This window comes from Dunckerocampus dactyliophorus, chromosome 16 (assembly GCF_027744805.1).
Source record: "Dunckerocampus dactyliophorus isolate RoL2022-P2 chromosome 16, RoL_Ddac_1.1, whole genome shotgun sequence".
NCBI classification, from domain to species: Eukaryota; Metazoa; Chordata; class Actinopteri; order Syngnathiformes; family Syngnathidae; genus Dunckerocampus; species Dunckerocampus dactyliophorus.
The window spans coordinates 8,628,043-8,654,928 of record NC_072834.1 but is presented as its reverse complement, the minus strand read 5'-3'; the positions used below and the strand labels follow the sequence as shown (position 1 = coordinate 8,654,928).

The 26,886-nt window shown below is 39.5% G+C and overlaps 2 protein-coding genes across 6 annotated transcripts in view; both read right to left on the bottom strand.

Moving 5' to 3' along the window:
- Positions 1-20,135, bottom strand: part of shroom1 (shroom family member 1) — a 34,793-nt gene extending 14,658 nt beyond the window's left edge. For 2 of the 4 annotated variants that reach the window (XM_054755163.1, XM_054755166.1), the window contains exon 1: positions 19,935-20,135. The gene's annotated coding sequence lies outside the window, so the exon portion shown is untranslated. Of the gene's footprint in view, positions 1-114; positions 18,849-19,915 lie in introns of those variants that run through there. The other 2 variants (XM_054755165.1, XM_054755164.1) reach the window with 2 other exon arrangements.
- Positions 20,136-21,480: 1,345 nt separating this feature from the next.
- Positions 21,481-26,886, bottom strand: part of aff4 (AF4/FMR2 family, member 4) — a 46,163-nt gene continuing 40,757 nt past the window's right edge. For both annotated transcript variants that reach the window (XM_054754755.1, XM_054754754.1), the window contains exon 21: positions 21,481-26,482. In XM_054754755.1, the coding sequence (XP_054610730.1) occupies positions 26,355-26,482 (128 nt within the window). In that variant the 3' untranslated portion in view covers positions 21,481-26,354. The remainder of the gene's footprint in view (positions 26,483-26,886) is intronic.

Genomic DNA, 26,886 nt, shown 5'->3' with positions numbered 1-26,886 from the left:
TGCGGTGAACAATGACAACACGAGGGGGAAACAAAAGAACCAGAAAAAGTGCATCAAAAGTGACAACAAAATCGTCAAGACAGCACCGGTGGAATAAAACAACACAACACTCACCCAAACTTTGAATCTTAGGCCGAAGCCTCCATCTGATAAAGACGATCGCTTCCAAAACAACAGTTTTCTTGTTTCAGGACATCTTTCTTCCAAAGGCGGCAGTGCCAAGTATCCAGGAGAGCAACGATATTAGACTGAAGATTTCTCTGCAGCCCCCTTCTCCCTCCAAACCAACCCCTCCCTCCGAGACCTGCCTAGTGGGAGCCAGCCATTGGCCCGGCTGATGACGTCCGGCTCTCCGGTGCACAATGAGCGCAACGGAGGGAATATTTCACCACCGCCGCCGATAGCTGTTAGCGCTGCCGGCTGCTTGAACAACAGAGAGAGAGCACAAGAGAGAGAGACAGAGAGAGAAAAGAGGCCTCACATTCCTGGCTAGCTTCAAAGACGCAACACAGCCCGGGCGCCATTCATTCCCAAGGTTCTGAGCCCGGCACATGGAGACTGGCCAAGGCAGAAGGGAGGAGGAAGGAGGGGAGCATGAGGGGGGATTGAGTGGATGGGTGACCTCTGGAGGTCTTCACCCCCCTCAAACAAACCACAAAAAAACCCCACAATTTACAAGAAAAAAACAATCTCAAAGACTAATTATTTTCATTTGGAAACGCCCCATGACAAGTCATTAAGACAGTCATTAACTAACGACTACAAAATTCCACTGTTATGTTATCATCAGTGCCATCCTTTAGACAATTTGGTCTTTTTCTGGTAAAGCTGCCATACCATCAAACCATCACACTTGGCTTGCTTTCTAAATGTTTTGTTGCCAGTTGGTGTTTTATAACATACCCCATAGCCGGAAAGGCAGACAGACGACACACTGTTGGTACAGCATGAGGACATCACACGATGAAGCCGCGTGGTACACTTCTGAACCAGTACGTATAAAACACTGACTGGTGTCTGATTCTTGGCCTCTCGCAGATGGGGTTTTAAAGCAGACTGCCCTATGGGTGAAAGTGTTATACAGTCCGCTGTATGCGCTTCGGGGCCTTTTTTTTTTTTTTTTTTTAAAGTACATCACACCATAATAAAAAAATAACAGTCATGAATGATAGAATTAGGCAGCCATTTTATTTTTAGTCTTAGTCTTTTGGATGAAAATGCTTCTTGTTCTGGTCACATTTTGTACACGTGACAGTTTTAGCTGACAAAAACTACAAACATTTTAGCCTGGCTTTAGTCGACAAAAACTAAAAACATTTCAGTCTAGTCAGTCTTAGTCAGTTCTGTTTTAGTAAATAAATAATTTATGTCTAAGTATTGGAAACTGTATGAGGAAAAAAACAAAGAGGGGATACAATTACTCTCTCTCTGTATACAAAGCACACCTCTTGTAAAGGTCAACAGGTGAATGCTATACTACCTTAAAAAACATAATATACACACAAGTGTGTGTATATATTATATATATTTATTCTGCACATTACCATGTGTTTCAGCACATCATTTTGACAAAATACGTGCATGTTAAAAAACAGAATTGCCTTAACTATCACAGAATCAACACAAAAATAGGTTCTGATAGCTTATTAACCACTTGACTGGCACCCACACAGTACTGAAACCTTCTGACTTTTCTTTCTTTCTGAGCAATGGCCAACATTATAATGTATCTGTACTGTCGAGTTTGTTTTGCATGTGTGTTTGTCCCAACTTTATTGTAAGTGCAGCGCAAACATCACAGGTCATGTTGGGGCTGCATGACGCCACGGACGTACCCTTGTGGCTTATGGTCCGAAGCTAGCGGACTCTACGTACGATAACAAAGCACATCGACTCCACCTGTTTAACATGTCGCAATGTGCAGACAGAACATAAACAAAGAGATGGCCACACCGGTCACTGAATGTAAACACGACAAAACATGATGCTGAATGATGTGTTCATTAAAACACATGGGGAACAGCAACGGGCCTGAAATACTACATTTTCAACATTGCACGTGCTGTCTGGTCAAAAATCCCTGCATGTTCTACAGCCACGTAACAGTAACACACATGCATTGACGTCAACACAACAAAGCCAACTTTAGCCTGAAGTTATCGCTAAGTTTGCGCCAGGACTTACTGTACGTGGAATGCTTTAGGCTTACTATGAAATGTATCACAAGCCAATTGTCGAGTAACAATGTATGTATATGATATGTTAACACCACTTGTTGTAAAAATCCCAACCAAATTTGGTTTAGTTTCTTATAATATTACAACATTGTTTTTTTGTTTGTTTGTTTGTTTTTTTTTAATATTTCATCTCTAGGCTACTAAAATGTTAACATTATTCATAATATTAGGAGTATATTCTCGTAAAATTGCGACAATTTTTCTTATTAGAACAGTTGTTAGACTTTTTTTGTTAATATTTTGACTATATTCTCATAAAATTAGAGCAGCTTTTTCAATTTTTTGAAATGAATGTTTTATCAACTATTTTTTTCTTTTTGTAAATTTTCTTCACGTAAGTATGACTTTCCATAATATTTTCACTTTATTCTTGTAACATTATAACTTTTTCCGCAACCTAACATTATTTGTTGTTTTTTGCTTGTTTCCCATAACGTTTCGTTAATAGTTCAACTTTACTACTACTAAAATGATGTTATTTTTCCCTCATAATATCATGTAATTCTCATAAAATTATGACTTTTTCTCTTTAGATTACAGCTTCTTTCGCTTAATATTTTGACTTTATTCTTGTAAAATTACTGCTGATTTTTCAATTTTTTGCTCTTGTAGTTTTTAGTTTACTTGTTCAATGATATTTTTAGAATGTGCCATGGGTCAATAACAACTTTGGACACCCCACCTATGATTACCGTAATGGCCGGTATATCATTTGAAAGCGCAGACTCTCTCGCTTCAGAAACCATTAGAAAAATCAAAGCTGAAGGTTTAAAAAAAAATATTTATTTAGGAACATCGTCAGGACGCATTAAATGGCTTAACGAGCTGGATGTGGCCCGCAGGCCGTAGTTTGCCCAATGCAGTAGATTAACGGTCAATGACTTATGGACAATTAGTTGCTAAGCCCACCCGTGCTCCTGCACAGACGTTTTGCTTGATGGCGGACATATTTTTCAAACAAACTTTGCTAAAATTTTACAGACATTTACTGTATTATACAGACATGTACAGTCAAGGGAAAGAAGCTTTGTTTCTTCAGTTTCTTGTTCATTTTAATGCCTGATACGACTAAAAGTACCATTGTTTGGACAAATACAACAATGACAACAAAAATAGCTCATAAGAGTTACATTTTTTGGCAGTACAATGCTATAGCTATTCATGTAAGAACTTAAGTGATTTTGGTTTTTATCAAGAAAACCATGGAAGTTGCTAGATGTCAGCTCTTAAATGAAACTCTTATGAGCTATATTTGTTATCATCATTATATTTGTCCAAACAAATGTACCTTTAGTTGGACCAGGCATTAAAATGGATCAATAAACTGAAGAAACAAGGATGGTCTCATCATTTTTTCCATGACTATATAAACCATTCCCATAAACACATGCCAAATCTTGTAGAAAATCTTTATTTCTGCACCAAAGCCCAAACACACTCAATTTTTTCGGTAATACCTCCAACAGGTGCCTTAGTTGAGGTAAAACAATCGCTAATCATTTATACTTCCCACATGTGAGCCATAATTGGGGATCAAGACATGAACATTGAACAATCTTATGACCATGTTCTTCCTGGCAACTGAGCTAGAGTAGTACCACATCACGGAATAGGTTAGGCTAGAATTAGGCTTAAGAGCCATAAGAATGTATAACGAGCATGTGCTCCGCGAAAAAAAAATAAAATAAAATCCTGCACAGTCAGGGAATGTGTCTTGGAAGGACACATTTTCTTAATGAGGATTAGATTGACAAAAGCAGTGAATGCAAAGAGCGACACAGAGGCTAATGGTGAGAGAGAGGAATGAACAATGGATTAGGTGGAGTGGGGGAGAAGCTTGGGGAGGTCAAAGTCTTTGCTTCACAATGGCCTTTATCGTGCAGCAATGAGACTGAACCAAGGTGTGCAAAGACAGACATTCAGTGTCAAACCATGGACAAGAATGCCATGGATCAATGACAGCACTTCAGTCTTCCACAGGACATGACGGACAACATCCCTATTGTCCACCTCTAAACAAAATGACAGGAAGCTGCTTTTGAAAAGGTGGAAGTGGATGGTTGAGGTTGCAGATGCATCAAGAGGCAGGACAGAAAGCATGCAGTTCCATGCAGTGTTAAGTCCTTAAGGATGTGAGAGAAGCTGTGGCCTCATGTTGCCGGGCAGTGCTCACGCTGCCGTCTAAAATCTGACCAAAACAAGCTGTCACACTCTAATAAGCTCGACATTCCTGCCTGCACAACGTGACAATATTGAACATTCACCAACCTCCACGGTAGCGCAATCTTACTTGACATATTCAAGCCTTCTGTACCCTGACTGGTCAACTATTAACCAGGATCTACAGTAGAGTGCATCATGCCTGCCTGGATTAACCAGACCTGTGCCCATAACAAACTCCAAATTACTTCTGAGCAGACAATTATTTTGGGTTTATGGACCTCACGGGGGCGGTTTTGCAATATGATCTTGTCACGCCGACTTTAACTGGATACTGTAGAAATTCCTTCGGACTAGAATAGAATAGGAGAGGGCTGCAGGGCATGCACTTTTGCTTTTTATTGAATACTAGCATAGGTGTGTTGACCCTGACAAAATACACAAGCAAACTCACCCGTGCAGATGTTTGTTTTTTTCAGTTTACAGTGTGTAAGGTGATTAAATAAATCAGCAAAGGACTGAATTCCAATGTTTTCGTAATGTGAAATATAAGTTGTTTTTTTTAACAGTTCCATATCCAGCCACTATCCAGCGTGTACATTGATGCAGCTAATTTATGGCTAAAAACTACTATTTCCCAGTGTCAGGAAGTAGTGACATGTACAAGTGAAGTGGAAGCTAATAGCAGGTTTTGAGGTCTTATGCAGCAATGATGTTTTGATCTGACACATCTTAAAGTAAGCTTGATCAAGTGTAGAATTACTACATCTTCTTTTTGGACTGCTCGGACGACCAACTGTCCACTTTCACCAACGGGTTTCGAAAGGCTGGACTACTGCGTGGTGAAGACGGTAGCTCAAGCTAAATGCCTAATTTGCCTCGAAACAAAAGCGACACAGAGATCCACAACAAAAGAGCGAGAGAGACTGACAAAGTGTGTGATGAAGGAATTATGAGGCTGTTCAATTGTGACGCTGAAGAAGACAACTTTAGTGGTTTTAGTTCCCAGGACGATGAGGAGGACGGCAATGAATGACCTTTCTGGTAGGCTACTGTTTACCTAGCCATGTTACACGCACTGTTCAGCACTGCTTGGAAAAAAGCATTTAATCAAAAGTTTAACAAATCTTTCTGTGTACTAAATTTCCCATGTTAAGATGTGCACACCTGCGACTTATAGACCAGTACGGCCTACAGCAAACCCAAAGGAGACTGTGTTTTTTTTGTGGTGTAAACAGTCCCATTAATTTGCATCAGCACCAAACCATAGACCCTCATAGATAGCGTACTCACCTCCTGCATATGTCTGTTTTTTGGCAGCAAAATTCAGAGAGAACCTCATCTCACAATGCTGACAAATCTGCACCTTCATCTGGATCTGCGCCAAAGTACAATAGGTTCTTCCTTAGCCAATGCCACACCCTCCATAGCGAAAATTGGTAAAATATCAATCCAACTCCAAGCAAACCATCATACAGCACTGAAACCATAGCGTCTGTCAGGTTCTCGGTGTGGTTAGGACCCCAGATGCAGAGGCTTAGAGTTTGTGTGGTAATTCAGGACTTTTAATGACAAAAAGTGCAAGAGAGAGTAGTTCCAAAAACAGAAAGCGATGGTGTTGTGGCAAAAACAGAGACAAAAGGCAAATGAAAGTTACACCATGAAGTAAAGTACAAACTCTGGAGTTAGCTGGACGGCAGGGAGGCGGCAGGTCCAAATGGGCATGGAACGATTGGTAGCAGAAGCACTCGGGTGTGTTGCCAGCAGAGGCGAAACAATGAACCAGCGGCTGCCAGCTGTGGGTAGTCGGCTTAAATGAGTATTGGGTAATTAGCCACAGGTGTGCCCAGCGTCCCCGCCTCCAGCCCGCTTAAGGTGTAACTGCAACAATAAAGGAGAAACAAGCCAGAAGAAGGCAGGTACCACGCAGTGACAACCACAACAAATGGTAGTCACTAGCACATTGTGACAGCGTCCTTGTCAGAGGTAATTATGCAACAAAACCCATGAAGCATTGTGTACGTCCCTCCAGAGGCAACATCCTAGCAAGCGCACGTATGTGAAAGCCACAAGCATTTGCTGTGATGCAAAAGTGACGAAAGACACACCCAATCTCAAGACTCACCTGTTTTACTGGGCCCAAATAGTTATGGCAACTTAAAGCATTTTGTAGAGAGCACGAGACGAGCTGCTTCACAAAAACATGATGCACACTACAAATAACAAGGGCGCTTGAGAACAAAAAGGCCAGGCAGGGTGAGTCAGAAATACAAAAGAAAAAGAGACAAAAAAGAAGAGATGGCTCAGCAGGAGGCCGAGGACAAAAACAGCAGGACTAAAAAAACAACAGTAACTGACCCACTTCCTGCTCAAAGATGGGAAAAGTCTCCATCAGGAGAGAACAATGTTACTTGAAAGGGAAGAAAACAACCTCCATTGTTCTTGTACCGCTGCTGCAGGGCCGAAAGACACACTGTCAACAGTTTTACATTACCGTCAATCAATTAATGCCATTGAAATCTGATGTGATGCTAACTACAATGACAGTAATGAACGCCCTGCACCACAAAGCTTGCTCAGCAGCATGCACCTGTCCTGTTATATAATGATTTGTACACCAGGGACCTGGCTGGAGATGTAATGATGGCTCTCCAAGTACTATGACAGTCGTAACACTGCGTGACTTCACTGGAGACTTCCCACTACATTGGTTGTTTTGCTATAGTCGCCTCCATGCATAAATTATGGGGAAGGAAACAAAGACGACAACTAATTAATTGTGTGCATGCTGTCCTTTTTTAGACAGCAAACTAGCTGAGACTGAATCAACATCGATTCTGCTGGTTACAGCGAAGTATTGTGCTCCATTTTGCTTCAAAACAAGACAAGCTAACTGTCAAGTATAAAAACCTAAATGTACTGTAGCAGGATCTCAGTCCCTGTCCGCAGGCTATTCAGCTGACATGCGTGTACACTGCGAGGCCTCGTTTACATGAAATAAAGTAAACCACAGTTAAGCACTTAGAACGTCTTTACCTGATGTTCTGTTTGTACGACACGTGTTCAGAAGCTACCAGTTACGTAAGTGCGTCGCTGACTGTACAGAGCCTCATCATTATTTTCCGGTTGGTCCAACTGCAGGGACAGCGAACAACACAGTCAACAGGAAGAATAGCTGCATGCAAATATCACTTATGTAACCTGACCTGTGCAGCAATATCAGCGGTCTTCAATTGCCTGAGCACACAGCAGGTGAGTGTACCTGATAAGGAGACTAACAGCAAGATGGTTCCTGTTCAAACAGTCGGACCGTAGGGATATGAAATTGTGGGTGTACGTTCAATAGCACTACCTGGTAGACGGTCACAAGAAAAGAAGTCACAAAAAAATCCCTTTTGATAAAGCCAGAGCAAACTGAAGCTTGTCCTGAAGCATCCTACCTTAGACCTAGACTGCAGCATTTCACATGACGCACCCCACCCCTCCATTTTCACATTCATATTATCAGGTTTGGTATGCTCCTTGTTTCTGTCCCTTATAGTAGGCACACACAACAATGCTACTACAAGTTCCATTATTATTACTAGGACATTAGATGTAGTTGCCATAATATAATTCACATTACCACAGCATATCATTATCTACGCTGTGGAAAAGTCTGAAATCAAATGACCTAGAAGTGATACAATTCTGATTTCAACCAAAATTTGGGGGGACAAACACAACTCTAGGGAAGGCGAAACTTCACACAGAGTGTGCATCGTCATCATAACCCAGTATTTTTACATGTTTTGACAGTAGCTAGCTTAATTTTACACGTAGGAATGAGAAACGTAAAGAAATGTAGTAGTCGTAGTCTTTACAGTAGAGTTACATCACTATTGCTAATCCTTAGATGGAAAATCTGATGTTAAATGCCCCTACAATACAATGGAGTATCAAGTCTCTGTAAACAAAATTGCACTTCAATAAATAATGAACACTGAGTATTATTCCTTAACAGGAAGGCTTAACATGTCGTGAAAGACGCTGTTTTGTTTATGTTTACTTTGCCGACCAAACACCTCAGTAAGTGTTGACTGTTGGGATGAAGGCTCTGCTGCACCTCAACGAAGTTTTTCTCCCAGCTGGGAAAACTGGACAAGACGGTTGTGTTTGAGGTGTTATCCCCTTCTTTGTCGCCACTACTTTCCAACAAATGCGACATATTGGCTCGTCTGTGTTCATGGGCTCACCTTGTTCATTCTGTTTAAAACTGAAATACCCCCGCACTGGGGCTGTGGCATTCGCCTTAGAAACCTTCGCTTTTGTGCCTTCATTCATATTTGCTTTTGCTCACTTGCAGGCTGCAGTACTCGCTAGCAACCCCACCTCCCCCCACTGGGACAAAGAGACTGAATGACTGACTGAATGGCCGTTCATTTCGCTAGAGAACCAACGCGCCCAGGTGTTAAGACAGAGGCACGGAGTGAACCCTCTTGTCATCCAGCCTGTTTAGTAGCGATAGAGGAGGAAAACAAACATGTATGCACATGTCAAGTTATCGAGGCCGGCAAAATGATCGAGTTGGTTTTATTCATCGTGCAATTAATTGATTTATTGATTATTGTGACAGGCCTAGTAGCGACCGTGTTAATTTGGTTTATTAGGGTCTTTTGTTTCTTTTTGGTTTTGGTTTTAGTTTTTCTCAAGTTATTTATTCTTTTTTTGAGCATGTCAGGCGGTGCCGGTGCGTGTGTGTGTACGGTGTGAGTGAAGGGAACGGCTGCAGTGCATGTGTGCAGACACCCACGTTTGCTGATACTCTTTAGGCAATGTTTGCTGATATTCTTCTAGCTACGTTTGCAGACAACAACAAAGCACACACATGTTTGCACATCATAAACAGTGTAAAAAAAAGGGGAAAACGACACAATTTATAAACAGTTAAAATCATTGTGCGGCAGAGGATGGAAGCCAAAAGAGGCTTATGTAAATACCTCCCCAAACGTACACGGGGAAAAAAGAAAGAGAAAAAAATGTAATCACAAATAAACAATAATGTAAAATAAAACATAAAAAATACAAATTCAATTACAACTCATCAAATACAAATCAAATGATATACAGCCTTATATTTTTCCGTTAATTAAAGTCCTTTTCAGATGCTTTTTAAATAAAGATAAAGAGGATGTTGATTGAAGTTCAGGACATAAATTATTCTAAAGATGAGGTCCACAATATTTTAGAGAACACTGACAGACTGACAGAAGTTCGACAATAAGGAAGATAAAATCGACTTGAACATCGTGCAGGATAATTGTGAATAACAGAAGATAACATAAAGATGTTTTGGGAAACTTTAGGAAGGACAGGAAGGAGTTAAATGGACATATTTGCACATGAAGATGCACGTCTGGTAAATATTCACATCCAAACCTGAGAGAAGTTTGACTTTTTTGACAAGTGGAGCAGATCAGCCCGGTCTCTTAGAAAAACTAATGATTCTTAAAAATTTCTGTTGAATTAGAAAAATCTTGTTGAGATAAGTTGGACAGGTTGCTGCCCAAACAGTATTGCAATAAGTATTGTACTGTAGAGTAGAGTTCATCAGTATTGCTTATCATGATAAGTCGAATGCTGACGAAGTGGTACAGTACGAAATTCAAATAAACATTTCAGGAAAACAAGACACCTCTAAAGTAGCACAACCTCCAGAGTTTGCACCGTCGTCGTGTTTGTCCATCATCATAATGTGTGTTTTGTTGTTTTTACCGCGGTTAACTTCGTTTTACACATGTGACAAGTAAGAATGCACTGCGTGATGTACTGCATTACGGTTTGTATGTTTTATTGTTTTTCAGGTTAATATTAAGCTGGCTTCTTTTCACGCTTGTATGCTTTCTATTCCGATTATTTTCAATGGGAGGTTCCACTGTGCTGCTACTACTACTACCATTGGTGCTGAAATTGTTACAGACATTGTTCTCTCATCCTACCTTGTGTTGTGAATTAGTGCTCTATTACCAGAACGGAGAAAGTTTAAAGTCTATAAACTGGATATGAATGTCTCTACAGGTCCCATTTAGCCTATAAAACAGCAAAAAAAGGATACTTATCTGTTATGTCATCATGAGTGTTGGCTTCAATACCAGTTACGCAACACAATAAAATATATAATGCTTCATTGTACCGAAACAAATGCCAAGATAATCAGGTGCCCGGGGAGGTTTTATGACAGCGCCACCTTATCGGCCTGATATGCACACTGGAGTGGATGGAAAGGTTGATCAGCAACGACTGGCTTTCAATTGGCAATACACTTTCTTACCAAATGACACTGTCCCTTTCTTTAAACTGGCGCTCAAATACAAACACTTCCTACAAAGGGTATCGGTGTCAGAGGCCAACGCTTGCAAAAGTAGAGTCACTTACACGGTGAAATGTTACAATAGCGGCACTTAGTGACGTCGTGTCTATAGCAGAAGGAAAAGACTATAAAAGCTAGGAAAGGATGAGAAAGTAGGTCACTGCTCTGCTAAAAGTCGTCAAGAGAAAGCAGACGTGGCTCTACGTGGTTTAAGATGCATAAAACAGCAGTCTAGATACACGTGTCACTGCCCTGGAGTGGTGAAACGCGACAGGTTTGGGGGTGTGGTGGGGAGTCAGCTTTTTGATTTGCAAAAGAATCACCAACATGGCCGCTGCTCAAGTCAACAACAAATGTGGACTGAAGTAGGACAGTTTTTTTTTTGTTGTTTTTTTAAAGTTTTAGTATGCAGAACGTTTGGTTTGACCCACTTTCTTCTTGGCAGGTGATATTCCAATATTCGAATCCTTTAAACCAATATTTATTCTGTTAGTTAAATAAGTAGAGGTAACTGACACACTTCAACCCTAATAAAACAATATGAAATATAAATGTTTAAACGAAACTGTTTGAGAACAGAGTGGAATCATGATGATGTAGAAACAATCATAAAAAGGGTCCACCTTGTATTTTGTCCTTGTGGACGCATGTCCTGAAAGAGACCAAACTTTCCAACTTTCGAAAATTAACACTGAATTGTTCATCTTAGTCTTGATTTGATTTGTGTTCAATAACTATGTCTACCCTACTTGCAGTCTGACAAGCCTCGGCGTTGTCAAACAACATAAAACCATGACGTGCTCCTCACAAACATATTTATCATTCCAACATAAACCAGCACGTACGCACAACATCATGCCGAACAGGCTAGCAATTCATGGAACTGATCAAGCTTATAAAAGAGCAAGGCTCAAGTTAGGCTCACAAACACAAAAATAAATGATAATCAAATTGACTTCCACAAAAAGCAGGGACTTATGAAAAAAAAAAGAAAAAAAAAGTGCTATCCCCTCTTAACGCAACGTATTCATAACGTCTGCCCCAGACTTGCCGTTGCCTTCTTCTGCTTGTTATTACATTACTGCCACAAGTGGTTGGAAGGTGTATTACAACGGAGAGTCACACAGCACTCACAGCCCACAGTTGCAAAACAGATATTCTGTGGCGGCCCTCTTGGAAAGTTAGAATCACTGCTTGTAAGACATCTAAATAGGGTTGGGCATTGTTTGAATGTGAACGATCCGGTTCCGATTCCGATGCCTTGTTTAGATGCCGGTTCCAAACGATTCTTGATCCGATGCTTTTATGGTTTAAATTACAGTTCTTTTTGGATAAAACGTCAGAATTTCTCCATGAATTCTTTAATGATATGAACTTCTTATCAACTTTACTATGAATTTCTCACATTGCTATTTTCAAATATCAAACCATTCAACTTGAATATAAATGTTATAAAGTTTATTTTTCATAAGAGTACACTTTCAGAAAAGCTATTTTATATGACACCCGTATTTTGTTAAAGCGCTCTTATTTTGAAGGCTGGAAGTTTGTTGTGTGCGTTGAGAAGGTCCCTTGACTTGCTACCAGAGATGGACTGTGCACATAAACAAACGTGCCCAGCCGTAGCCGTAGCTCCCGTCCTTTATTTACACCAAACAGCTAGCATCCTGAAACCCTGGGTTACTTTGGCATGAGACAGACGTCATTTATTGTTTGTGCTTCCCAGATTCTGACTACTGAGAGGAAGTCCGGCGTAACACATCAAAGACGAGGCACTCTGCTTTTTCTACACCATGAATGTCTGAATATTAATCATGTTCATCGTGCACCCCCCATTTATGAAGTTAAGATAAACTTTTTAGCCACTTCGCTGGTTCTCACCGGCTTCTTTCTTTTTGGGGTTTGTGGCTATTTCTTCCAGTCGCATCGAAACTAGGAATCAAAATAAAAACATTTGAGCAATCTTGGGAGAATCGGAACGTTAGTCGCGGTTCCCATCGATACCCTACATCTAAACTAGGACAGATGTAAATCATATGTAATATATAGTTTTTTCTATACGTCTCGAGGTTGTTCATTATCTTGGATACTTTAGTCTGGGGATTTCACAGTGGAAACACTGAAGTCGAAAACAATCAGTTCACGGATGATGAAACAAAATTTTCCCATTGAAAATGTAAATACATTTAATTTTTACTTCCCCCCCCCCAAATATAGGCAATTTATTAGTTGCCTATTGGTCAGGATTTTTTTCATGAATTTTCTGCTGACACAAAAATTGCACTTTTTCTATAAATTACAATGCATATTGCAGTCTTTGTCTTATTTTTCACAAATGGTGTTCATTCACATAATAATGTGTTCATTCATTTGTGGGAAGAGCTGCTGCCTATGTATATTGGTATCGGTTGATATCGGCAATGAAGTGCTGGACAATATCGGTATGTTGGATATCGGTACGAAAGCCAATATTTCCTGTGGGGAAAGTAGTTTCTAAAAAAAACCCCAACACATACAAACACTTACTTGTTGACATAGGACACCAGCGTATCACAGTGACGGTCCAACTGCTCAGGAACAAAAGTGTAGGTGTGGTGCTGTCAGATAACTACAACAGACACACACATAACCATACACACACAGGATGATGGGGGGACGGCAGTTTTTTGGCGGCAGGGGGCTTGAGTGATAACCTGTGGCTGTCATTTGTATCTATCATGTCTATCGGATGCATGGGGACAGGAACTATTGGACAACAGAGGGAGTGTCTGACAATAAGTCACAGCCACAGTTTGGGTATATTACATTAAGGCTTTCCAAATAGATGCTAACTGTGGCAGTCTGGACAGTAGGCGGGAAGCAAAACCCACCAAAAATCACCTCTTTCATTTCAACTTCTTATTAAAAACAGCTTTAGATCAAATTATAGCCCTGTTATCGCATGGTTGAACCACGCTGACCTAAATGTGAAAGTTCTTTGCAGTTTGTACAATTTGACCATCGTATCTGGCAAAACAGTTTAACCCTGAAACGATCCTATTTTACCACATTGTTATACTGTACTACTAATACTAATGTTATACTATTAAATTAAACCATTTTCCGATGTATTTACAACTGGCAAAGAGTTCGTTTGGAATACAGGAAGAGAACAAAAGAATTGCAACTGATGTGAACTGATGTTTCTTATGTTCTTATTCTTTCTTGTGTTTTCTTTCTTTTCTTGGGAGAATGAACAGAATAAGATTTTCATTGCATGGTATAACTGCTGTTTTACCATGCACATGACAATAAAACTCTCTTGAATCTTGAAACCGATGGGGGTGTAGGATTACCTAAGCTTTGCTTCTTCCTCCTCCTTTTTGGACATGCAGAACTGTGACTTGTACTACGTTATGTATTCCAATGTAACTTGTATGCATGTTCAAAAAAAACATTACACGAACCAATTTATTCAGCACTCCCTCTAGATCAGGGGTCACCAACGTGGTGCCCGCGGGCACCAGGTAGCCCCCCACGACCACATGAGGTGGCCGCAAGCCTGCTTTTCATTCAGGTTTTCAGTTAATAATGAAAGAACAGTAGAAAGAAATGCATTCTGAAATACAAAATGTGAGTTGTGGACACCAGCATTTTGTTCATGTTCTGGTAAAACAAGCATATCCGCTTTGTTTGGGTTTAAAATAAGCTCTGAAAATAAATGTTACAAAAATGAGTAGCTCTTGGCCATTTTCATTTTGTAAAAGTAGCTCTCACAAGGAAAAACGTTGGTGACCCCTGCTCTAGATTAAACAAATGCGGTATGTATGTACAATAAAAGCAACTTTAATGTAGAAAAAATGCCAATAAATCTGATGGAGAGCTTAACATCTGTTTTAAGCCAATTGGACTTAATGGCAGGGCTTTTTTTTTTAAACAAAACTAAGTACGATTTTATAAAAAAAAGATAATCTATTGTAATTACTATTATTGATTTTAAACTATTTGTTCTTTTATGAATAAATCTTGTGGAAATATTAGGCCTTAACCACTTTGAGATGGTAAACGCATTGTTGTATCAGCTCAAAATAGTCTGTTTTAAAACGGCATGATATGGCGCTTAACTGAATTAGAATGAGAACAAAGTAGAGAATTAAAGTGTGCCTTTTAGCTGCAACATGCCAATTTTCCTGAACTACTTCGAATCACTTATTAATCCCTGAAAGAAAACGTTTACCATTTAAACCCTCTTGCTTCCTGATACTACCATCTATCTCACACACTTTCACGCGCTTATCGGGAAAAAGTCCCTAAAGTGATGTCACACACACACAACACAAATGCACCCAGAGACATTTTACAACCTTTCCAAGGACATCTGTTTCCAAGGAGCACGGTGACATCATCAGGTTTGCGAGTCTGAACATTTACACCTCGCATGTTTGATGGACTTTGGTCAGCTTTTGTTCACTTGGCTCTAATTCGCAGCCACAATCTGACTGAAATGGACTGTTGATCGCATGAATTCAGATCAGCAAGAAAAACGCTGTATCATACAGATGTGTTGTCCATCCCATATAAAGAGCACAATGAGTCACCTGCTCCATCCTTAAGTTCATTGTTCCAAGGGACACATTTTCAGAACGCGACGGACCCTTTACTATTATTCTTATTTGTTTTTTGTTTTTTTAATGTCAAAAGTGAAGTCACAAATTAAAAGTCCTCTTTAAGACAGGAATGCTCTGCTGTTTATAACTACGTACTGCGAAAAACAGTAGTCCAAGATCCTTTATATGACAGAAGCACTACGCTCTTTTTAAGGACCTACTGCACAAATAAAACACAGTGGAAGATCATTTGTATGACAGGAGCACGCTGCTGTTTTTAAGGACCTAGTGCAAAAAAAAATGCTAGTCAAAGATCCTCTATGTGACTGGAGCACTCATTCAATATAAAAGACATATTTATACATCTTTTACGTTTTTTTGCGTGAGAGGCAAAAAGAGGTGATGACGCAAGTGCACAATAAAAGGTCACTTTTCAAGCAGTTTTAAACCATAAAAACAGCCACAAGGTGGCAGAAGTGCATTTGATAAGAGCTCGGCATTGATCCTTTGCATGTATTACCACACTCGACAGCAAGGAGGAAATGAGAGCGCGTGGAGGAGTGTAGCGTGCAAAAGGTTACGCGTTGTAGGAAAATTTTAACGTGTGCGCACACAGTTTAGTTCCAAATGCGTAAAACGTAAAAAAAAAAAAAAAAAAAGTAGTCAAAGATCGTCTATGTGACAGGAGCACGCCGCTGTTTTTAGGAACCTACTGCAAAAAAGTCGTCAGTTTATATGACAAGAACACTGTTGTTTTGAAGGACCTACTGCAAAGATCCTTTATACATCAGGACTCCTCTGACTTTTTTAAAGCCCTACTGCAAAGATCTTCTGTGTGACTTACTGCAAAAAAAAAAGGCTAGTAAGTGATCCTCTACAACAGCAGTGCTCTGCTGGTTTTAGCTATCTGCCAGGTTTGGCCCAAGTGCCGCCAACTGAACATCCCCGTGATAGATCCTCCTCCATTATTATCTCAAGGCCGCACTTGCACCTGACTTTAAAGTGACACAATGCAGGCTGATAAATTAACTACCAGCGCTGACGGGCAAAAGCATGAGCATGCCTTTCGTTCGCCACATAATGGTTTGTCTGACAAAAAAATCATTACAGCTGCAGAATTTGCCGTTGAACCCGCTTGAACTTCAACGCTAACCCCAGGGAAGCCAAACCAGTTGGTTCATACTCACAGTAGGGAAGCTGTGTGTGAAAGGTCACGGCAAGAATGTCCACACGCCGTGTCAAAACAAGCACACCATAAGAGTTAGTTTCCGCTGTTTAACAGAAGCTCCAGTTACTTTTTTTATATGTGCGTTTGTTGATGTTGCAGTTTGAAATGACACCTCAGTAAAACTTAGTAAAAACTCCAAAACTGGTTTCAATTAAATAGAAATCTGGATCCAATGAGGACCGGCTAACAAACAAATACAATTGGTGCGTTCATGTCATATTGCATTATCTTGCCTGAACCCGGAAGTAACCTGTCAAACACAAATACGTCACGCCATGATTTTGTTTGTGGAATTTTATTGGGTCAGAATGGAATTGTGTCGCGTCCATCTATTCCTAACAACTTACCGTACATCTTTCTCAATAAACTAGCTAACAAAGGGCCAGACAAACAAATTAATAAATATGGTGCTTCAAAATTGTTCACTTTTGTTCGATAATGCTCTTTTATTTTTGCACTGCTAGAGTCAAATTGGAACCATTCCGCCCCCATCCCAGAATGTAAGTGATAGAGTCCCATCCGTCTATTGCGAACAACTTACATCCTTCTCAGTGAACCAGGAAGTAGCCTGCTAACAAAAACAAATGTACCATAAATGTTCACTTACTCAAGTAACTCTCAAGTCTTTAATCTCAAGTCGAAGTCAACTCTCAAGTCACACGACAGGTCAAGTCATGTCTGAAGTCGTAGACTTGAAATTTTCAAGACCAGTCTGACAAGACTTAGTCACAAAAAAAGACTAGATGTAGCATTCAGGATTTAGTCAATGCACAGAAACGTAATCCACACATTTGTTGTTTGCTCTTAAACCTGATTGGACGTTAATAGATGCGTTCAATGAGGCAGATTCACAAGGAAAATATGTTGTCTTTCTGGAAATGACAAAATAACGCTCACGTGAGTTGAATACTTTGAATGGGGACACATTTAACTCAAGTATTTTCAAGTCACCGGACTAAAGTCCGAGTCACCCTGAGTCATTGATGCCAAATTCCAAGTTGAGTTGCAAGTCTTTGATGACGCTGTCAAGTCGAGTCCAAAGTCATCAAAATTGTGACGGAGTAGTCCACACCTTTGTCAAATGGTCCCAGCAATGTAAACGTCATTCTCAACAAATCAGGAAATAGACTGGCAAGTAACAAAAGGACAAATAAAGTCAAGTACGATTTTTCACTTTAGTTTCTTTTTTTGCTTTTTAAAGTCACGATACAACTCATCTACCCACCCTATAATAAAATGGTGTAATCCAGTCATTTTACGTCATTCTCCGTGAACCAGGAAGTGACTTGCAAACATGCAAACCGATGGACAAACACAAAAACGCCGCTGCACGTATTTTTCCGCTTTTGTTGGAGGAATTAATTTTAATTAAAAAGAAGTAGTTTTCATTTTGGACACTGGGGAATAATTATATCATGCTCCACTCATCATAATCAAAAATGGTACAATCCTGGTGTCTTTTGTCCACTGTGGACCAGGAAGTAGCTGGCTAGCATATGCATAGGCAAATATATAAAATGTGTTTTTTGTCCACGTTTTGCTAGCATCTTAAAAGAAATTTTGCTTTCTTTAAGAACACAATCACTCTTAGCAGCTTATCAATAATACCATGGACACACGTTTTTGTGTCCTTATAAGAACGACAAAAAGAAAGACACAGATCGTGTTTCAACACCCGAGGCATATTTAAGCGTATGACTGATGGCTTTTGTGTCTCACAGCCCTGCCCTTCTATTTGTGTTACCGTCTTTTTGTTTCCACCTTCCTTTCTTCGTTTATCTTCCCAGTAAACACACAAATGTCACCTCATGGAGTTGTCGTGAAAAAAAGTAAGCGTGTTTGGGGCCCGCATTTGCACAGTTGGGCTCGATTAGCAAGCATCCATTGTTGCATGACCATTCAAAATAGGTTAAAAGTTGTTCAACAAAACAATAAGGTTCCAATAATGAGGTCAACTTAAAGAAAACTGAAACAACAAAGCCATGACATGATCAAAATACAAGAAAGACATACTACTACTTTTACGTTTGGTCCATGGCAAGCTCTCAATTGTAGTTAAAACGACTATATAACGCGCCATACGTCATCCTACAACCAGGAAGTAAAATTTTTCTATCCACAATTATCCATCCATCCATCCATCCATTTCTATGCCGCTTATCCTCACTAGGTCGTGGGGGTATGCTGGCGCCTATCCCAGCTGACTTTGGGCCAGAGGCGGGGTCCACTTTGGACTGGTCACCATCATTGTGTTTCACGTCAATCAACACAGAGAATTATTATATATGTTACGCACATATCATCTGCATCGAACTACTTTGAGGTGACTTGGCAGTGTGGCGGCGTCCAGGTCGGTCCAGGTCATCCCCGCAAAGGGTTGGAACAGTGAGGCCAGTGTGCCGGTCCTGCTGCTCCCACCGTATAAACGAGGGAGACACCCACCGCATGAGTGCTTACGTTTCAGGCCCCCAAGAACAAAACACCAGTGTCTGGTTTCCCCCAAAGCTACCCATTCACTGGCCACGGTGCCTTTTGTTCCCACTTTAAATAAAACATAGTCCCCGTCATTAGGTTGAAAGGCCTCCCCAGTGCATAATTCAAGCCCATAGCTCAATTTGAAACAAGGAGATGAGGTGAAGGAAGTACACTGAGTTGGTCTCACAATAACAGATGAACAACAAGGTATTATATGCAGGCATACACTGCAGTGCCTTTATGTCCCGAAAGGTACCACAATAGACTCATGGACGCCATAATATTGGTACCTTCAGGAAACAAAAAGTAACGTTCAATCCTAAAGGTACAAAACGATATTTTTTTTTTACTGGTATTGACAAAATCAGTGCGGTCATATAAACCAGTCACGACAACCAGGGAACACAGGCAAATGATGCAATACATACAGTCAAAAGTGTGGATACAAACTCCCATTCGATAACATGGGAAGCCGTCTCCAAACGTTTGACTGGTAAAAATATGGATTTCTATGGATTTTCTATGGATTAACGTTAATTGACTTAAACGTCAGCATTGTCGCGTTATAGCAACCAATGTAAGATTAAATAATGTATAGAATACACTTAAAAGGTAAAATTATAGTGTTTTAGTGTACAGTTAGCTCAATATAGAGAGCGTTGTTATTTAACATTAGCTTACATCGCAGTAGGCACTGTTTGGAAATCCCGGAAGGAAATACTAAAAAACAAACAAACAACTAATTACTGAAGCTAATATACAGGTCTATAAAACTGTTATGTAATTATTTTAATAAAGATAATAATGGTTTAGTATAGGCAGAAGAAGGTGGCAGCATGTTGACAGTTTTACAACCGAAACTCAAGACAAGCAAACGCACCTGCGGCGCCTTCACGTACCTGTTGCTCCGCGTTCACTTCGCCGTCCCCTTCTTGTACTGCCTCGTCCTCTTTCTTTTGACACGAAGGAAAATAACAAAAAAGAGTCACCTTTTTTGTCGTTAAGTTGCCTCCAGTCGGTAATATAAATAATAAGCTTTCCTTCCCCTTCCCCTCAGAAGCAGCGTTACCTTGCTCCCTGGAGAAGGGACAAGCGGATGAAGGGTAATGGAACACCCAGATAGCCAATCAGAAGTGACAAGGGGCGGGGTGGTTGGAGAAAACAGCATCCTATTGGTCAAAGAGGGCGGAACAAGTGAAAAGAGGTACTTTCTCCCAAAGTGAATGACGTCAGTGATATTGACAATCAACCAAACCACAACAAACGTACTCTGCATATATTGAAGGCAAAACATATGACTGAAAAATAAATGATTGGTTAGTTAAAAAAAAAACCCCTCAATAGCTCAATTGCTAGAAACATCTGTAAATTGGTAATATAATCAAATAAATTGCATTTATATTTTTTGACAATACTACTGTGGAAAAATGAGTTAATTCTAGCCATGCAGATTGAAAAGAGCTATTTATTCCTAAGAAGCTATGTGTGTGCAGGACAACTTTCAATACCATTTTTTTGTGGTCAAGAAGGTGCATTTCAATTACAATTACACAAAATTATCATTTATGGAAATGCTCGAGTGTCTAGTGTAAAAAATTGCATTAAAAATCAAAACAAATGCAAATACATCAACATACATTTGCCTACCAGATACATCAAAATATAACATTAAATACATATTTTATTATTGCAGTGTGAAATTGCAGAGGGGTTTCTAAAATTTTGCACCTGCATTAGAGATAAATAAGGTAGCAACTACAACCACAATCAAATATTTCATAATATATATGAATAAAAAATAACTCCGCTGACATTTAAAAAAAAAAAAAGAAAAAAAAAGTAAAATGCATTAGATTGTGCAGGGTGCATACTAACTTTAAAAGGCTTTAAACACAGCAAATTATTTTCAACATCCATTAATTTGTATGCCGCTTGACCTACTAGGGTCACTGGGGTAGCTGGAGCCTACCCCAGCCAACTTCGGGCTGGACTGGTCACCTGCCAATCGCAGGTAACTGCAACATGTGGGGAAAAATATACACTGCTAAAAAAAAATTAAAGGAACACTTCGAAAACACATCAGATCTAAACTGGGGGGAAAATGATCTTGAATATCTTTCCTGATAATAAGTGGGTGATGTATTAGTAACAAAATGATGCCACATAATTTGATAGAAATGAAAATGATCACCCTATAGAGGGGGGAAATCAAAGACACCCCAAAAATGAAAGTGAAAAAATGATGCAGCACACTGGTCCATTTTGCTAAAATGTCATTGTAGCAACTCAAAATGATTCTCAGTAGTTTGTGTGGCCCCCACGTGCTTGTACGCATGCCTGACAACGTCGGGGGCTATAATGTCCCGTGGGCCGCAGGTTCTCTACCCGTGCTATACGTGCATGCACTGCTAAAATAAAGCAGACGCGAGGTAGTCATAAACATAAGTCATATATATTTTATTCTCAATACGACAAAAAATACAAAGAATATTCAGGACAGACTCTCATTAGTCACAATTAATACTCACTTCACAAGAATGCTTTTTAAATTACATGACCTAAAAGTTTGAAGATCAAACGAGTACCTTTTGAATTCGTCATATTGCATCCATCATATATAGAGCATCTATTTCATCTTAAAACTAATAGTACATATACTGTAGGCTAAGATACTGTAGAAATTGCTACAGCTTTGTCGGGAAATATCTTTTTTGGGGGGAAAAAATTTAAGAAACAGATGTGACCAATTCATTAAAAAAGGGTATTAAATACTCTGGTACACGATGTGCATCGTCATTATCACCCATAGGATCAACAATGTACACAGGGTGGGAAAGGAAACACTTTCCCTTACAAATACAGAGACGACAACATTGATGGCGGTGGTGAAGCAGAGGTCAAAAGTATACGATCACAACAAGAAAAAACAATTAAGAGACGTGGGCGTCATCTGTAACAGTTCAGAAAAAAGAGAGAACGAGAAAAATGTGCATAAAAGTATCTCACAAATATATTTACAGCAGATATTCAATTTCAATAAAAATGTCAGCCGGTAGTAGAAATTCACCCCTTTAAAGAAATGTTATATGTACACTTTATACATTTTAAATAGAAACATGCAAGTGTTAACATCTTCCTACTGGAAAAAAAACAACAAATTACCCTGGATTCATTCAATATTAATTGCTACTTACAATGAAATCTCATCAAGAATTACCCCCATACATTTACACCTTTCATTAAATGTTAGACAAAAATAAAAAAAAGGGGGTGGGGTTGGGGAGAAGAAAAATAAATAAAAAGTGTTAAAAACGTTGCTTGAGTTTATACATCCATGTAGGAGCTGTACTTACAAAGTGTACCAGTGTATGAACACATTGGCTGGCCTGGCAAATAAGCAACAAACCCAGAGAGGAGTTTTTGGTCTTTTCCCCAATGAGAAAAAAGTGGCCTCCAGATTTTAGGCACAGAATGGCACAAACCATCTGTGTTTTTCTTATAAAACACATCTATTTACACACACACATACACACACACACACACACACATATATACATATACACATATACATATGTATGTATGTATATATACTGTGTATATATACAGTATATATATATATACACACACACACACGCACACACACAGTGGTGTGAGAAAGTGTTTGCATGTTTGTCACACTTAAATGTTTCAGCTCAAACAAATTTCAATATTAGTCAATGACAACACAACTGAACACAAAATGCAGTTTTTTTTCCAAATAAATCTTAAGAGAAAAAACCCCCAAACCTACATGGCCCTGTGTGAAAAAGTGATGGCCCCCCTGTTAAAACATAACTGATTAATTCAGGTCTAACAGTTTGGAAAAGGTTATAACGCCATTTCTAAAGCTTTGGGATTCCAGCAAACCCACAATGAGAGCCATTATCCACAAATGGCGAAAACATGAGTGGTGAACAAAAGTGGTGAGCCTTCCCAGTAGTGGCCGGCCAACCAAAATGACCCCAAGAGTGCAGCGACGACTCATCCAAGAGGTCACAAAAGACCCCACAACAACATCCAAGGAACTGCAGGCCTCTCTTATCTCAGTTAAGGTCAGTGTTCATGAATCCACCATAAGAAAGACACTGCAAAAATGGCCTGCGTGGCAAAGTTCCAAGACGAAAACCACTGATGAACAAAAAGAACATTAAAGCTCGTCTCAATTTTGCCAGAAAGCAACTTGATGATCCCCAAACCTTTCGGAAAATATTCTGTGGTCTGACGAGACAAAATAACTTTTTGGAAGGTGTGTGTCCCATTATATCTGGTATAAAAGAAACACCGCATTTCAGAAAAAGATCATCATACCAACAGTAAAATATGGAGGTGGTAGTGTGATGGTCTGAGGCTGTTTTGCTGCTTCAGGACCTGCAAGACTTGCTGTATTAAATGGAACTGTGAAATCTGCTGTCTACCAAAACCTCCTGAAGGAGAATATCTGGCAATCTGCTCGTGACCTCAAGCTGAAACAAACTTGGTTTCTGCAGCAGGACAATGATCCAAAACACACCAGCAAGTCCACCTCTGAATGGCTGAAGAAAAACAAAATGAAGACTTTGGAGTGGCCTAGTCAAAGTCCTGACCTGAATCCTATTGAGATGCTGTGGCATGACCTTAAAAAGGCGCTTCATGCTGGAAAACCCTCCAGTGTGGCTGAATTACAACAATTCTGCAATGATGAGTGGGCCAAAATTCCTCCACAGCGCTGTAAGAGACTCATTGCAAGTTATCACAAATGCTTGATTGCAGGTGTTGTTGCTAAGGGTGGCCCAACCAGTTATTAGGTTTAGGGAGCAATCACTTTTTCAAACAGGGCCATGTAGGTTTAGATTTTTTTCCTCCCTTCCTCCCAAACACTTCACACCAATGTGTATATACACACACGTGTATGTATATACAGTACAGTGTGTGTGTATATATATATATATATATATATATATATATATATGCATGTGTGTATGTGTACCTACATATACATACAGTATATACATATATGTATGTACTAAACTAGTACACTACATTGCAAAAAAGGCATTTGAGTTTCTTTTAAATAAAAAAAATAAATCACAAAAAAATCCACAGAAATTGATGCTCTTTGTTAAAAAATAAAATAAAAATCCTGCATAGTTTAAAAATAACTTCTTTTTTTTTGTCTTTTTCAAGTGTAAGAGGAAAAACAGTTTGGTCCTCCTAAGATGGGAGGACGAGGAGCCGGTGAAGAGTGAGAACAGCAATGAGGTCAACAGAGCTACACTGTAGGTGATCAAATCTGATGGAGCTACAAGGAGGGACAGTCCTTAAGATGAAAGGCTTTTTCCGTCAATAAGGGATACGAGGGCCACAATGAAAAGAAAAACAAGAATTGTACTATGGGAATTAATTTCAGAGAATAAAGTTGTATAGAAAGTCACAAACTTATACACAGTCATTTAAATAATTAAAAAAAAAACATTTTTTCCTGATACGGACGTAATCAGAGAAAGTGAGAGTTTTACAACAAAAATTATGACTTTATTCTTGTCAGATTGCGCTCATATTAAAAAAATGTTTTATTCTTGCAAGTTTGAATTTTTTTTCCTAAAAAAGTGTTTTATTTTAATAAGAGTTTTCCTTGTAAAATTAGACCCTTCTGCAAGATTATCCCTTTACTTCTTAAAAAAAAAAAAAAAAGTACAATTTATTCTCAGTGTTTTTACCCCCCATATGGCCCTAGTATTCCTTGGTTTTGTCCATTATGTCACCATTAAAAAAAAAAAAAGCATTACGTTTGCTTTGATTATGGTTGTAATTCCAAATGATCCCAACTTTGGGACGGCAAGACTACATTTGACTACATTTCCTTGATCAACTATTGGGAAAAGACTCATCACCATTTAGTCATTTTAATTTTTTTTTTTTTTTAAGCTCGTTGTGAATGTTCTTAACTCCTGTTTCCATGTCAAAAGTGTATTGAGTGGAACAATGCTACTGTGAGTTGTTTTGCCATAGCAAACAGCGCCTCTCGACAGTGTTAATTAGTGTAATTCAATCAGCTAATTAATTATGAGCATCCTTAGTTAAAACTGAACACAGTGAATATCTGCTCACCTTCTTTTTACTTGTACTCTTGTCTTAACAAGCACAATTAGGATTTGAATTGTTTAAAATAGAAACAATTGCCCATTCTATAATTAAAACCTGTCGAATGGTTTTAAACTTGTTTGCCTAGTATAGATAAATAAATCTATTTTGGCTGTTAAGCCTATTTGAAATATATACTCTTACTTTATTCTATGAATGTAACACTGCTGATAAAAGAGGTGATTATAACAACTTCAAATTGGTTTCCACGGGGGCCCACCTTTTATACACCCCTATTGTAAATAAGGGCATATTTGTGGATACCACACTGTGCCGCTTTAAACACTCCCTGCTGTGAGTTACAAAAATACACTCTGGGCAAACAAGAGGTTAAAAAAATGGGCCAACACTGTACGGAAGTGACTTTTTCCTCAATGGCTACAGAGGGAAACCATTTGTAAGGGAAGAACGGCCAACTCCCTGTGCCTCAAACAGCAATAAATCTTATTACTATGAGCCTTAAAAAAAAGGCCCCAATGGTGACCCCTAGAGGCCACGCTGCTCCATTACATGTAAGTGATAATTCGGTTTCATGGAATTTGTGTTAAAAACATGATATTTAATGCTAAAATCAAGTGCGCAGTAGCCCTTAACTCATTTCCGGGTGACATTAAAGTTGATGTGCGGAAGCTCGGTCAGAAGAAGCAAAAGTTGCTGGCGCATGTTTAAAAACAGATGAAATGTAATGAGATATCATATCCAAATGTGACTGCGGGGACTGGTTTGTTTTCCTGTATCTTACATAGAAGGCACAAAAACCATAAAGAGAAACCTTCATTTGAAAATTCTAAAGCACCTTTGGTGTTTCATGGGAGGTACTTTGGTGGAAAAACAAACAAAAAGTAGCCTGTTAACTGAAGCCCAGGGAATAAATAATAAATAAATCTTCTAGCGCTTCAGGGACAAATCTTTTAAGATGTGGATATGTGAAAGATGGTAAGCTTCTCCCTGGGAGGTGCAGTCGGCGGTTTGAGATGTTCCAATTTGCTCAGTTTTTGGCAAGCTGGTGTAGATAAAAAAGGACACACACACTTTGCAGATATGTGTAAGAGGTTCATCAACACGTGTGTGTCCGCATATGAGAAGACCGGAGGTGGGCTGTGCGAGTTGAGGGCGTGTCACTGAGGTGTGGCTGTGCGTGTAGGCCAAAAAAGCCCTCGCTAGGGAACAAGCTTGGCGTCCAGACGCAGCCAATGGAGGCCCTGGCGGGTGTAACGCACCAGGTCTGTCATGCTGCTGGTGTTGAAGATGAGAGGACCCATCACTTTGTCCAGCTCCTGGAAAAAGTCTGACAAAAAATGACAGAAGATCATGTGAGCGTTATTTATGCTGGTATCGTGTAAAACTGCAAAAACAAATCCTCCTGGAAAGCGTCACTTGGAAGGCCAACAATCAACAACAATGAAGGAAAACGGGGGTCACATTTTATCCAAGAGGAGATTGGGGGCACCATGAAAATGGACTGCTGCAGCAAAGGGGAGACTGTGGAATATGATACAGCAGCCTCCAGAGCTTAGATGAGGCAACAGTGTAAGCTGGAGTGCATTTTACACATTTGTAGCTACGTTGAATGAAAATGCACGGTGATAAATGATTCATTTTCTTGACCGAAGGACTCCTGTTTTTAGGGAGACAAACAGGATATGGAGGGCACCGAGATATCTGAGCACTGCAGCCATGTGTATAATAACA